This window comes from Macrobrachium nipponense, chromosome 4, assembly GCF_015104395.2.
Source record: "Macrobrachium nipponense isolate FS-2020 chromosome 4, ASM1510439v2, whole genome shotgun sequence".
Classification (NCBI taxonomy): domain Eukaryota; kingdom Metazoa; phylum Arthropoda; class Malacostraca; order Decapoda; family Palaemonidae; genus Macrobrachium; species Macrobrachium nipponense.
The window spans coordinates 114587194-114602190 of record NC_061100.1 but is presented as its reverse complement, the minus strand read 5'-3'; the positions used below and the strand labels follow the sequence as shown (position 1 = coordinate 114602190).

Genomic DNA, 14997 nt, shown 5'->3' with positions numbered 1-14997 from the left:
GCCCAGAATTCTGACTCTTGATCATACAGTTCCTATACTCTGATCAGGTTGTCAGAGGCAGAGCACTCCTTATCGCTCTTACTATCAGGAGGAATAGCCCAGGTGTGCTGGCTCACTCACATTCCTCCCACCAATCAATGAGTCTTCCTAATGTTATGGATGGAGGGTTTGTATATCATGTAGGAACAAATCACAATTTTTTAAAGTAAATTGTATTTTTGCTAACTATACAAACCTGAAGTCCTTTACATTATTGCCCACATCATGCGACCCCTCAATCTGAAACCTGGGCTGAAAGGCAATGTGGAGTGTTTACATCCGGGTACCAAACAGTAGTTACTGCCTTGTTCAAGAATTTAACGGCCATATTCCAGTCTACGCTGAAAGTAATTCCTAATGTACAGGACATCAGGTTTGTATAATTAGGAAAAATACAATTTACCCTCAAAAATTGTGATTTTTACTAGCTTTAAAAACGTCTAGTCCTTATCATAATCCCACCTCTAACCAACCTGCACTTATCCCTGTTACCAAGGAAAAGAGTGAAACTGAGTTGAGTAAGTAGTTAGGTCTCCCACCTCCTCACTCATCTGCCTCCAGTTTCTGCCAGAGTGCATCCTTTTAAAAGACTACTGCTTTGTATAGTTAGGAAAAAATTCAAGTTAAAAATTTGTTGTTCTTGTCATATCCACAGCTTTTGTTAATGCTACTTTTGTGTATTTTGATAGAGCTAGCTATTCACAGAACAGATGTGAGATCGATTAATATTTGCCCATAAAAGAAACTTTATATACTTTTATTTTCAATCATATTCATATGATTTCAGGTAGGATGAACACGGCTGGGCTAGCAATCTTAGTAAGAATGGGCAACTGTTTGTGTGCGAAGGAAACTGTCAAAGTCAATGACCGACAATATTATGTTAGAGGATCGTTGGGAGAAGGGTAAGTCTCATATTCATGTTGTATGTCGTTATTTGTATGTCAGTAAATCCATATCTTTCTTTTGCCTGCATAATGCTCCAAAGGCAAGCCTGTTCCAAAGGCATAAGAAACCTCCATCTAGCCAGGTGATCTGTGCAATTTCATTGTAGGTCTGGCATGTTTGCACCAGTCAAACCAGCAAACACTTTGTTAGTCTGTAAAAGCAAAGACATTTCCCAGACTACCTAATGTTTTTTTTGTTTTTATATATGAATACAAATCTTTGACTTTTGCATAGGAGTACATAGGTTTGTTTCAAGCTGGTTAACAAGGTATACGTGAAGTTGAATGGTCACAGATGGGTGAGTTGGCCTGGGCACCTGACTCCATTTCCTTTACTATATTATATCTTTTTTATATGGCTGCTGTTGTGTCAACATGTCTCGCTTCTGCTGTGGAACATTGACTGTGAAAGTCAAAAACTTAAATTTTTGTACATGAACTTTCCTGTCAGATATATACTTAGCTTACGTTTCTGACGTTACGACAGAATTCAAAACTCGCGGCACACGCGACAGGTAGGTCAGGTGATCTACCTTACCCGCCGCTGGGTGGCGGTTGTATGAACCAATCTCCCTTTCCAGCCAGATTTTCTCTGTCGCCGGTTTCGACTACACCTGTGGTCGTTACCTCCTGATAGTTTAATTCGTTTCTCGTTGCCTTGGATATCTTTGGACTGACTTTCGGTGAAGTACCTGATCTTGTTGGCTTGCATACGCGCTTGTGGATTGTTTTTGGATATTTGGTTTGGATTTTCTTTGATTTCAAGATGTCTGATGTAGAGGTGTAAGAATCTTCTCATGTTTAGGTGGTGTTTCTTCGATGAATGGCAAGGTGAGGCTACCGTGAAAGCAGTGGTAGATCCCTCACAACCCAGTATGCCTTGGAGTGTAGGGGTATGATGTGCTTTTTTTAACCCTGTAATGATGTAGAAGTTGATGAGGGTGAATGGAAGTCTCTTTCGTCCTACTTAAGGAAGTTGGAGAAAGCCAGGTGAGAAAGCTTCGTCTAGAAGTTCTAGTAAGACCTCGTGTTAGCGAGTTAGAAGTAATAATCTGTCGTAGCACTAGATCCTTCTCCCGGTCAAGCTCCTGCCCCTGCATCGAACCCAAAGATACGCTTCGGAAGTGGCAACCATGAGAGCCACGATCATTAGCATGGAGAAGAAAATTCATTCGTTGCAAGGTAAGAGTGATAGTGCAAGTGATTTGTGCAGTGCCCCCAGTGCAGTGGAGGGTGCGTCTGATCGGCTCCTTAATGCTTCCAGGCCTAGACCTCTTCCAGACTCCCAGTCCCAGTCCCAGTGGAGGAGGAAAGTCAACAGCCGCAGGAAGGTTAGGGAGAACCCCCACCGGTCAGGCGTCCCCTCGGTAGATCCTGATGCTTGTTCCCAGGCTGCCTTAATTCGCACCAAGAAGGAGGTTTTGCGACAATGCTTCTCTTCTTCTTCATCGCCTTCTCCTAGAAGAGGATGGAGCGCCTCGGATACCTCTCGACCGTTGAAGAGAGCCTGGAAGGCTCCTTGCGCCCTTCCTTCCAGCCTGGAGTGTTTTCCGGAGGAGCCTGAGGTGGACATCAAGAAACCCAGGAGGGATCAGGAGTTCTCCCCTCAGAGTAGGCTTCGAACCTCGTCCTCTGTGGAGGAGTTTGCAAGATCTCCGGCTCGGATTCTTGCGGGGCTGCAAGCTCAGATTTCGGCTCTTGCGGGCTCCTTGGCAGGAGGCGCTCGTCGTAAGAAGGACACGTCTCTTCCCGTCAAGAAGTTCTAGGCTACCTTCTCCTGGTTGCCTTCTCAGTCGGAGTCTGCTCTCTCTCCTGTACCAGCGGATAGAGTGAGGCACTCTTCCTTGGCAGACGCCAGTCATCTTCCAGGCGCCAATCGCCCAGGAAGCTCTCTCCTGGCGACATCATTTCTCCGTGGAACGGGATCAAGCTCCTAGTAGGCGCTCTTCTAAGGATAAGCGCACGGCTTCTACGTTCTCGCTCCTTTCCGAAGAACCTCCAATCTCCGGATAAGAAGCCTCCCCCTGCATGGACACTTCTAGAGACAGGCTCTCTCCTTTTGTCAGATGCCTAGAGCCTGGTAGGCGTTACTCCCCAGGTAGCCGCTCTCCTGCTGACAAGCTCTGTGTTGAAGATAGGCGCTACTCTCCTGATAGGCGCTATTTGCCTGTTAGCCACTCTGTTCATGTGAGGCGTAAAGAGCCCGAAAGAAGCTTCTCTTCTGGTAGACAAGCTTTTACAGAGACCCACGCTTCTCGATCTAGGTATTTTGGATCCTGGTAGATGCCTGTCACCTAGTAGGCGCTCTTCTCCAGGGATTCACTCTCCTGTTGGTAGGCCCCAAGAGCCTAGCAGGCGCTCCTCTCATTTTAGGCGCAGTTCGCCAGGCAGCCGCTCTCCTCTTGACAGGCGCATAGAGTCTGGTAGGCGCCTTGAGCATAGTAGGCTGTCCTCTCCTAGCAGGCGCTCCCCTTTGGACTCCCGTGTTTCTCGGGACAGACTACAAGAACACAGAGGACTCCCTCATCGGAATAGGAAGGACGCCTTCGATAGAGCTCTCCCAAGAAGCTTTGGCTTCTCCTGATAGGCGCCAGACGGCTGCCAGACACTCCTCACAGGATAGGCGCACTTCTTTAGAGAAGTCCGCCTGCTCTCGTAAGGAAGCCGAAGGTTCTTCTGTAGATGAGAAGGAACATTCAGACGAGGACGTGGTAAAGGATTCTTCGGTCTCATCTTACAAGATCCTGACAGACCTCCTTCTTCAGGAGTTTGGAGACGCGCTTACTCCGGTCGCTCCTCCTTCTCCTCTCTCCTTATTCTCGACATCAAAGAAGACGAAGGTTTCCTCCTGTGTGAGAATGAAACCAACCATCTCAATGAAAAAGGCTTTGAGAGGTTTTGGTGATTGGCTTCTTTCTAAGGAGGAGAAAGAAAGGGAAGACTGTTTTTTCTTTCCCTCCCTTTCTAAGCTTATGGGAAAACTTGGTTTCTGGTATGAGTCTGGAGAACCCCTAGGCCTGGGTCTTCTCCCTCATCTGCAGACGCGGACTTCTCTTCACTGGTGGATTCCTCCCGACACTCGGCCCTCTTGTCTGCTAAGACTACCTGGGCGATGAAGAGCTCGACCACCTGTTGAAGGGAATGTTCAGAGTCTTGGGAAGTCTTCAACTTCCTTGACTGGTCGTTAGGGTTTTAGCTAGAAGGACTCAGACCGATTCCCTTTCGCCCGAGGATCTCAACAGTGTCCTTACGTGCATGGACAAGGCAGTGAGAGATGGATCTAGCGAAGTAGCCTCCCTGTTTGGAGCAGGGTGATTAAGAAAAGATCGGTCTTCTGCTCTTTTCTGACCAAGTCAGTCTCTCATGCTCAGAGAGCCTCGCTTCTATATTCGCAGCTTTCGCCTCTTCTCTTTCCAAAGAAGATAATTCAGGACATCTCTGGAGCTATCTCTGCGAAGGCTACACAAGATATGCTCGCTCAGTCTGCCCGGAAACCTAGAACGACCTTCCAGACTAAGAACTAGGAAGGAGACTCCAGCTAGACAGGAGCCCTTTCGAGGGGGCCTTCTTTCTAGAGCCTCTACCTCAAGAGGTAATAGATCTTTCAAGAGAGGAAGATCCTTCTCTCGCTCTACCAGCGAAAAAGTAGGAAAGAAGTCCTCCAGACATCAGTAGGTGCCAGGCTACTAAGATTCGCAGAAGTCTGGGCACAGAGAGGAGCGGACAACTGGTCCCTCTCGATTATCCGAAAAGGATATCTGATTCCCTTCTCAGCAAGACCACCTTTGACGACAACTCCGAGGGAGTTGGTGGCCAAGTACAGGGATCCCATCATGAGCCAAGCTCTTACTTTGGTTCAGTAGAACAAATGCTAGAGAAAGAGGCGATAGAGCTAGTGAGCGACCCATGCTCAGCGGCTTTTACAACCGCCTTTTCCTAGTTCCAAAAGCCTCAGGAGGATGGAGACCGGTTCTGGATGTAAGCGCCCTGAATTTCTTTGTAGAAAAGAGGAAGTTCGCCATGGAAACGACATCCTCAGTGTTGGCGGCTCTTCGTCCAGGGGATTGGATGGTGTCCCTAGATCTTCAGGACGCTTACTTCCATGTGCCGATCCATCCTTCTTCAAGGAAATACTTCAGGTTCATGATGGGAGGAAGGATATTCCAATTCAGGGCCTTGGTGCTTCGGCCTTTCAACAGCCCCTCAGGTTTTCACAGGACTAATGAAAAATGTAGCAAGATGGCTACATTTGGAGGGAGTGAGGTGTCCCTTTACTTTGGACGACTGGCTTATCAGAGCCAGTCACAGAAAAGATGTTTGGAGGGACCTACAAAGACCCTTTTCATGGCGAGTTCTCTGGGACTTTTGGTGAACTTCCAAAAGTCTCAGTTAATCCCCAGTCAAGATCGTATCTATCTGGGGATTCGGATGGTTTCTCTGGATTTTCGGGCTTTTCCATCTCCAGAAAGGATAGCCCGATGTTCAGAGAAATCACCGCCTTTCTAGAGAAAGACGTATGCACAGCGAGGGAGTGGATGAGTTTGCTGGGGACACTCTCCTCGTTGGAGCAATTCCTTTCTCTAGGAAGGTTACACCTCAGACCTCTCCAGTTCTTTCTACATCGGAACTGGCGTTGTCTTCTCAAAACCTAGAGTTCTCCTTCAAGATTTCAAGAGAAATCAAGAAGGACCGCTCTTGGTGGGCGAACCCTCTCAGGTTTGCAGAAGGGATGTCCCTTCACATACCGACCCCAACCAAGTGTTGTTTTCCGACGCGTCGGTAAACGGTTTGGGAGCAACGCTCGGCTCAAGAGAAGTCAGGCACCTGGAAGGAGAACAGGTGACCTGGCACATCAACAAGAAAGAGCTGATGCTGTTTGGCTAGCTTTGAAAGCATTCGAGCCCTACGTCCTAGCTTCGACAGTTCAGATAAACTCGGACAACACCACGGCCCTGGCATACATCAGGAAGCAGGGGGAACTCACTCCTTCTCCCTGTACGAGACAGCAAAAGACCTTCTGCTGTGGGCAGAGAAAGGAAGGATATGTCTCCTTACCAGGTTCGTACAGGAAGAAAAGAACGTCAGAGCAGACCTCCTGAGGCAGGAAAGATCAAGTCCTGCCGGCGGAGTGGACTCTTCACGAGGAGTTTTGCCAGGACCTGTGGAGACTATGGGGCAGGCCTCACATAGACCTCTTCGCCACAGCCAAGAATGCGAGGATAGACAACTACTGCTCTCCTATATCAGACCCGAGGACAGTGTCAATAGATGCCTTTCTCCTAGATTGGAAGGGCCTAGACACGTATGCTTTTCCTCCCTTCAAGATACTGGGAGAAACTCTCAAGAAGTTTGCAGAATCGGAGGCAGCAAAGAATAACGTTGATAGCTCCTTTCTGGCCCGCACAAGTCTGGCTCACAGAGGTACTGGAATGGTTAGTAGACATTCCGAGATCCCTGCCACAGAGATCGATCTGCTCAGACAACCCCACTTCGACAGGTATCACGAAACCTCCCCGCTCTCGGTCTGACTGGCTTCAGACTGTCAAAAGTTTGGTCGAGAGCGAGAGGGTTTTCTGCAAGAGCTGCAACGGCTATCGCAGCAGCAAGAAGGGCCCTCTACCCTTAGAGTCTAACCAATCAAAGTGGGACGTCTTTCGGCGGTGGTGTAGAAACCATCACCTTTCCTCTTCCAGTAACCTCTGTAACCCAAATAGCAGACTTCTTACTTTTCCTTAGGGAAAAGGTGGACTGGCGGTATCAACCATTAAAGGATATCGTAGCATGCTGGCTGCAGTGTTTAGGCACAGAGACCTAAAACATCTCAGAAAACAAAGACCTTCATGATCTAATAAGATCCTTTGAAACATCCAAGAAGGTTTCGTCAGAGATTCCAAGTTGGAATCTGGATGTAGTGCTGCGTTTCCTTAGGTCCCCTAAGTTCGAACCGCCTCAGTCTGCCTCTTTTAGAGACCTCACGAGAAAGACACTTTTTCTCATGGCATTGCTTCCGCCAAAAGGGATTAGTGAGCTCCATGCACTAGAGGGTGGGGTTCAAAGGAAATGCAGCGATCTGTGCCTTCCTGCCTTCGTTCTTGGCCAAGAACGAGAACCCCTCAAACCTTGGCCTAGGAGTTTTGAAATCCAAGGTTTATCTGCCTTAGTAGGGGAGGAAGCAGAGAGGTCGCTTTGCCCAGTACAAAATCTAAAGTTTTATCTCAGAGGAAGAAGAAACTTAAGAACAATGATGTCAACCTTTGGTGCTTTGTAAGAGATCCAAGGAGGGCTTTATCTAGAATGCACTTTCTTTCTTCATCAGAAGCCTGGTGAAAGAAGCACATGTGACGTGATGAAAGTCAATTATTCAAGCTCCTGAAGGTCAAAGCCCATGAGGTAAGAGCTATTGCCACTTCATTAACTTTCAATAAAAAACATTGTCTCTGAGTAATATTATGAAAGCAACATTCTAGCGTTGCAACTCAGTCTTCGCGAACCACTATCTGAGAGACGTCAAAATCACGTATGAAAAGTGCTTTGCGTTAGGCCCATACGTATCGGCGGATTCGGTGCTGGGGCAGGGAGCTGAGACATATCCTTTGTAGTGTATTTTTTCCCCCTTGTTTAGTTTTGTAAGTTTTTTGGTTGTTTGAAAGAGCATGCGGGTAGGCATCTCTTTCATGTCGTATGTCTAACAATGATTAGATTGGTTAGGTGATCAGTTTATGTTTGAGCTCCTTGCAATGATAGTGGTTAGGTTTCTGTCATATAAGAGGGCGAATCCCCTTTGACAAGATCCTGCTTGGATTCTATCAAGTAAGCGGATACCAAATCCCTTTAATAGACCCAAGGTCTATCAGCTGTAGGTCACGCCCTCGCTGAAGCTCTTCAGGCAACGCAGACTAATAGACAGTAACTATGAAGTCTTCTGCCTAAACAGGTAAGAACCAAGGTTGTATTTTACATCCTACAACAGGTGTTGTTTCCCCCTTTTTCCATGTTAATATTGCTGTCTCTTTCCCTCCACCAAGGGTGTCAATCAGCTAAGTATATATCTGACAGGAAGTTCATGTACAAAAATTTTATTGTTAGTATACATAAGGTTTTTGTACATACTTACCTGGCAGATATATACGATTGATGGCCCGCCCAGCCTCCCCTCAGGAGACAGGTGGAAGAGAAAATCTGGCTGGAAAGGGAGATTGGTTCATACAACCGCCACCCAGCGGCGGGTAAGGTAGATCACCTGACCTACCTGTCGCGTGTGCCGCGAGTTTTGAATTCTGTCGTGACGTCAGAGACGTAAGCTAAGTACGTATATATTCTGCCAGGTAAGTATGTACAAAACCATTATTGTATACTAACAATAACATTTCTGGGCTCAGCTCGTGTCGCTGCGCGAAATATCCTTTAATCTATATTTCTAGGGTAAATGTACTAACACATACCAGAGAATAAATAAAATAAAGAAAAAGGTCAGTATAACTGACTCGCTCACCTCCAAGAGGGTGTCGGTATGAACACTAGGCGAGTGAGACCACTACCACGAGCCAAAAACCATAGAAATCTCCATAACAAAAAACCCTCCATGAGGAGAGCCGACCCACAGATGAGCAGCTCGTACTACTACTACTCCATCCCATGCTGCCGACTGCTGCGCCTCTGGTGGCCATCCTTTAAAAGTTTAGCGCCAGGAGCCACACGTGCTAATTTTCTCTCTGTGTTTTTTGTGCCTTTCGTGGATTTTTACTATAATGGAGCGTGCAGCTATCGCAGCAGCTAAGTTAAGTACTCGTATTTACGATTAGTTGGTTTTTTTCCGTCCCTGAGACAGTATTTGCCGTTTTTTAGGTATAAATACGTTCTCGGGTCGGAAGCATGGCAGCATGGTTCTGCCGCGTGATGGGTTCGTTCTTGTCCTCCCATACCTAGAACATCCCTTATTTATGTACGCTCTATTTGATTATCCGCTTTGTTTAGATTAAGGTCTACTCAGGTTGTCATGCATGCATGTATTTCACCTTATGTAGGCTTTTTCTATCCAGACCCTAGTCCAGGTTCTTAGTATCGGCCTCTGACTAGCCTTGAGTGGTAGACTTGCCTTCGGGTTAGTCGTACACTCCTGGATTTTTTCTCCTGCTATATTACTTTCTCTCTTTCATTTTATTTTATTTTATTATATGTATTTTATCATCGTTAGGTTAGTTAGGCGTCTGGCTTAGCCTAGGTCCTGGCTCATAGAGCCTATACTACCGCTGATCAGTTCGGTTGCTTCCCTATAGTATCTCTCTGATCAGTTGGTTTTAGCCCTGTGGGCCCGTATGCTACCGCTTTTCAGTTCAAGTTGCTTCCCGATAGCTTCTCTCTGATCAGTTGGTTGGCCTAGGTTTGGTGATCGTATCTCAGTTTACCGCCTCGTGGTCACTTCGTGATCACGGGACAGCCAGACGCCTGGCCAGTCACCCTTCCCCTTCCCCCCCCTCCCGCTCTTCCATAGAGTCGGGCGGGGGTGGGTCGGTCTGCCCATGCTCGCTCCGCATACCCGAGCCTGCCTCCCTCTCTCTCCTCAGGCGGAGGGGCTAGGGAGTCGGGACAGACCCAGACTGGTCTCGACCTCTCCGGCTTATCGGTCCGGCCGGGTGGTACGTTGTGGGGGGCCCTGGCCTTCCCCCCCTCTGTTGCTACCTTGTCGCTCCGGGCTAGCTCGAGCATGTATGTCCTCTCGCCCTTTCCCTCCTTACTAGAGCTCCTCCCTGATCGGAGTCCTGGTATCCAGCGGAAGGGGCTAGTCCACCCAGTAGAGTGGACCGGAACATACAGTAGGTCACTACTAACCTTACCGTATTGCTGAGTTACTACACTCCGCTTCACACTGGACCTAGTCCGGTTCGCTTGTGTTTAGGTTTAAGTTATCTATAAGTTTATCTTAAGTACCTTAAAACCATCCCCCCGTCCCTTTCATATCTTACCGGATCTCTCCGGGATCATAGCCTATTCAGGCAAAGCAGGGAGGGGTTATGCCCAAAATTTTTTCCGAGCTCCGGCATGTAACGGAGTTTCTTTTGTCCCCTTTAGTCTAAGTGATGCCTTTTAAGATACTCATGTGTCTTCCCACTTACAGGCCACCAATGTGAGCATCCGTGGGATGTTCCGCTACACTTCAGGACCCCTGTGGACACGAAGTTTGCCGGTCCCATGCTCCATGCGCGACTCCGCACGGGGACATCCAGGTCTGGTACCATGAAACGTGTACCATATGTTACGATCTGGTGAGCCAGCTTTTGGAAGGGGTAAGTATTCCATCTCCAATAGCTGCTCCGCTTCCTTTTTAGTGCTTAAGTTTTCATCATTTACTTTAACTTAAGGCATCTAGTTTAAGTTTATACTCTAAGTTTTAGTTTTAAGTGGTTCTTAAATCTAAAATACGCCCTCTCTTACAGGCTCCGCAGTAAGGGATACCCGCACTGGCTACCCTGCGGCCTGGGTCGGAGGTTTTGGCAAGACGCCGCCAAGGGTGGGTCAGCCCTACATCCTCGAGAAGCGGTTAGCACTATTAATCTTCCCCCTGGAGGCAAGGCGACAGGTTACGTCGACCCAGTAAGAGGCGGACCCGACTATCGCCTTTATATTCCATCAACAGCTGGCGCCTCCTTAACTGAACAAGACCAGGATATCTCCACGGATGTCGCAACCCTGGATATTAATGTTGAACCGATGGTAAGGTATAGACGACCTGTTGGTTCGAGGTAAGTAATGTAGGCACCCAAGGTGCGCCCTTGGGTGTGACTGTTTTCTTCTACCCCTGCAACCTCTCCATCCTTCCAAGGCTTTACGGGTGATGAATTATATACTCCTCCTGAGGCTTCGGTTAGACCTAAGGTCAAGGCTAAAGTGATGACCTTGACTAAGACGTCATCGTCGTCTCAAGAAGACGTCCTCGTCTTCCTCCTCACGTAAGTCTCCGGCTCGCAATCCCGGCCCAAGACAGGTCTAAAGCTTCTAGCTCCGGCTCTAAGTCCTCAAAAAGTCAAATCCAAGGAGAGATCTCGCACTCCGGCAGAATCACCATTCCGCTACCATTGGTTCCAATTCAGAGCCTCCCCTCCACCTCCGCAGCAGCTCCGGCTTTGGACTCCAATGCTGGTCTGTTGCAACAGGTGGGCGACCTAGTTGGGTTCCCCTAAAGAGTAGTATGGAACAGATGATCTCTCTCTGTCGGATAGGATCACTTCCCAAGATACTATTATAGCCGGGCTAAGAGAACCCCTCTAGCCTCTCCCTCACTTTCCAACACAAGTGGAACTCAGCTTCCTCCGTATGACTCACTTTCCTGCTTTCTCTATGAACAACCCATGGAGAGTACGTCTCGCCCCCTTCCAGGAGGACGGTCTCATCTCCATCCCGGAGTTTGGAACTCGAAGAATAGAGGACTTTCGAGTTCTACCCGGAAGGCCTACAGCCTCCTTCATAGGCTACGCAAGGCTCACGCCTTCGGCTATGGTTCGGGACGATATGGTACCAAAGAGACAGTCCTCTATTCACGAGACCAGGCTCAGAGAGAATGCTCAGATGTTTAGAGGACATGGATTGTTCTAACACCAGATACACCAGTTTAAAAGTCCCTTTAACCATTTTTCACAATGGATGAGAGTACCCCTCGCTCCCGTTCCTAACCAAGATAGCAAGGTCGAGCCATCTCAGCGGCCCAGAAGGGGGAAACCATGCCTCAGTTGAAAGAAGCAGATCCCACATCTCCGTTACTTACTCCCTTCAATTGGAGAATTGTGGGAAGACTTGCCGAATACATTCTCAGCTGGCAAACTCAAACCGGGACTGTGCTATGGAGCAGTTTGGTAAAAGCTACCCAGGCTCCCAGATAGTTCTTATTCAAGCTGAATTTGACGCAAAATCACGACTAGCCAGATCAATCAACTCTATGGCTATGTCTGAGGTAGCAACCATGGCCTATGGATCAGAACCAATTTTTAAGCTTATGACCAAGCCCTGACTCAACGGTGCAGTCCAGATATGTTCGAGTTTGCCACTGCTAGAACGAATTTGTAGGAAGCATGTCCTGCTAGAGGCAACCATTCGACATGAGCCGAATAGGTTACTCTCCTCTAACATCTGGGGGCGCAGATCTCTTCCCAGAGGCTATGGTTAAGGAAGTCCAGGCAGAGGCTACGAGGTTGAACCAGAGCTTAAGGACCGTTGGGGCCTTCGGCTAGGAGGAGGCAAGACCTGACCCACCTAAAGGTAAGGACAGAGGAACCCAGGCGTTTCCAACCTTACCGAAGAAGCAACCACGCTTTCCTCAACAGTTCCAGCAGTGCCGTTAGTGCAGACAGCCCAACCTTCCACTTCTAAAGGTCATCACAGCCAATTTAGTGATATCCCCTCAGCCTCAACCCTCTACCTCATACGCCATCTCTCCAGCTTACAATCAAGCCTTCGAGAGTCAAGCTTCTCAGAAGTATGACCGCTCGGGTAAGGGAAGGGAGCAGAGGTAAGCGGTCCTTTCGTGGGAGAGGATCGGGAGGCCCCTTTAATAGGGGAAAGCACTTCAGAGGAGGCCGAGGTGGTTACCAGAACCAATGAAGACTTCAGGTAGGAGGGAGGCTGTTTCACTTTCGCCACCGGTGGAACTTCAGCCAGTGGGCTCAGAGCATAGTGTCAAAAGGGGCTGGGTTGGAGCTGGTTGACGAACCCACCTCCAGCCAGACCTTTCCGTCAACTTCCTTCCAAAGAATTGACAGAGTACGCGGAGGACCTCCTTCAGAAAGGAGAGCTATAGCGAGAGTCAAGAGATTAAAATTTCAAGGTCGCGTTGTTCAGCGTGCCAAAGAAAGGCTCACAAAAAAGAAGGGTAATCTTAGACTTGTCCCGCTTAAACTTAGCCATCCGCTGCGACAAGTTCAAGATGCTCACGATCTCACAGGTGCGGACCTACCTTTCCCCGTGGGGCCGTCACCACCTCTATCGATCTTACAGACGCCTACTATCATATCCCTATTGCAAGACACTTCCGTCCGTATCTTGTTTCAAGATAGGGAGACCAGACATTCTCTTCAATTATGTTTACCATTGCGGACTCAACGTGGCACCCAGGGTGTTCACGAAGCTAGCGGAAGTGGTAGTGCAACAACTCAGATCGCAAGGGAGGGTTATGGTAGTGGCGTATCTCGACGATTGGTTGATCTGGGCCCCCGGATCAGTCGAGGAATGCAACAAGGCTACACTGAAAGTGATCAGTTGTTTCCTAGATATCTAGGATTCAAGATAAACAAAAAGTCCAAGTCAAGACATCACCTCCAGAGTCAAACTTTCAGTGGCTAGGCATTCAATGGAATCTGGGTCCTCCCACACTCTGTCGATTCCATCTACCAAAAGGAGAAATAGCGAAGTCAGTCAAGCAATTTAATTCTAAGTCACAAACTAGCATCAAGGAGAGCTCAGGAAAGGATCCTCGCTCTCTCCAGTTTGCATCAGTAACGAACGTCTTAATGAAAGCCAAACTGAAAGACCTAACCAGGATTCTGGCGCTCGCGAGACAATGTCAGGTCCAGGGACAAGCTATCCTCGATGCCTCTGATTCTAAAGAATCGGCTTCGGCGTGGGCAAAAGTCAAGAATTACTCATCAGTGTCAGTACACATTCAGTCCCTCCACCAGGGATCACCATCCACACAGACACGCGTCCTTAAGCGGCTGGGGAGGGTATTCCCAGGTCAAAAAGGTTCAATGGGATTTGGTCACTCCAGTTCCGTCAGTTCCATATAAACGTACTGGAGGCAAATGCAGTGTTCTTGACTCTAAAAAGGTTACACCCACCAAAGTACTCCACATAAAGCTAGTCCCTGGACAGCGCAGTAGGTAGTACATTGTATAAAGAGGAGGAGGCTCCAAGTCACGTCATCATATCACGTCATGGTAGCCTATCTTCTCCCTGGCAGACAGTTCAGTTGGCATCTTTCCTCCACTCACATAGCTGGAGTGAGAAACGTCATGGAGCGACAGCCCATGACTATCCCGAATCATACCCCCCGGCCTAGAGTCGGAATGGTCACTAGACAGCAGTTCGTTCCAATGGATCCTTCAAGAGTCCCAGGGCTACAGGTGATCTCTTCGCATCCCAAGCGAACCAAACAACTACATGTTATGTAGCCCGCCCCCCCACCTGGACCCTCTGGCTTACGCCACGGACGCCCTGGCTCTGGACTGGAACAACTGGGAGAAGATTTTACGTCTTCCCTCCAGTGAATCTCCTTATGAAAGTATTGAACAAACTCAGGACATTCAAGGGTCAAGTGGCTCTAGTAGCCCCAGTACTGCGAAGAGCAATTGGTATCCCCTAATTCTGAACTGGCCTTCGTCCTCTTCGGATCCCCAGTCCCAAGCTCTCCCAGTCAGTACAAACGAAGACTGGTGTTCTCTTCCTCAGGGATTCTCAAAAACTAACTTTATGGATTTCATGAAGTTTGCGGCAAAAGAGATGCGAATATTGACCCTCAGAATTATTCTCTTCTTGGAATCCGATAAAAGGGATTCAACTTTGACAGTATGATGCTGCTGTCAAAAAGTTAGCAACCTTCCTGAGAGAGTCAGATATCAGACTCATGACAGTTAATTCAGCTATATCCTTCTTCAGATCCTTATTTGAAAAAGGTTTAGCAGCTAGCACGATTACGACAAACAAGTCAGCCTTGAAAAAGATATTTCAATTTGGATTTAACATAGACTTGACGGATACCTACTTCTCGTCTATTCCTAAGGCATGTGCTAGACTTAGGCCTTCTGTGAGGCCTACGTCAGTTTCATGGTTCTTAAACGATGTTCTAAAAACTGGCTTCCGAAACCGATAATGACACATGCTCGTTTATGATGCTCTAAGGAAAACCCTATTTTTATTAAGCCTGGCTTCAGGAGCAAGAATTTCAGAACTGTCGGCTTTATCCAGAGATCCGGATCATATTCAATTCCTTCCCACAGGGGAATGTCCTACTTTCTCCGAACGTAGC

General features: G+C 48.0%; 1 protein-coding gene across 1 annotated transcript in view; it reads left to right on the top strand.

Annotated features, from left to right (window-relative positions):
- Positions 1–826: 826 nt before the first annotated feature.
- The window catches only part of LOC135211076 (serine/threonine-protein kinase 16-like), a gene marked incomplete at its 5' end in the record, with an annotated part of 77666 nt that continues 63495 nt past the window's right edge, over positions 827–14997 (top strand). The window contains 1 exon segment of the mRNA XM_064244134.1: positions 827–944. Coding sequence (XP_064100204.1) covers positions 832–944 — 113 coding nt within the window.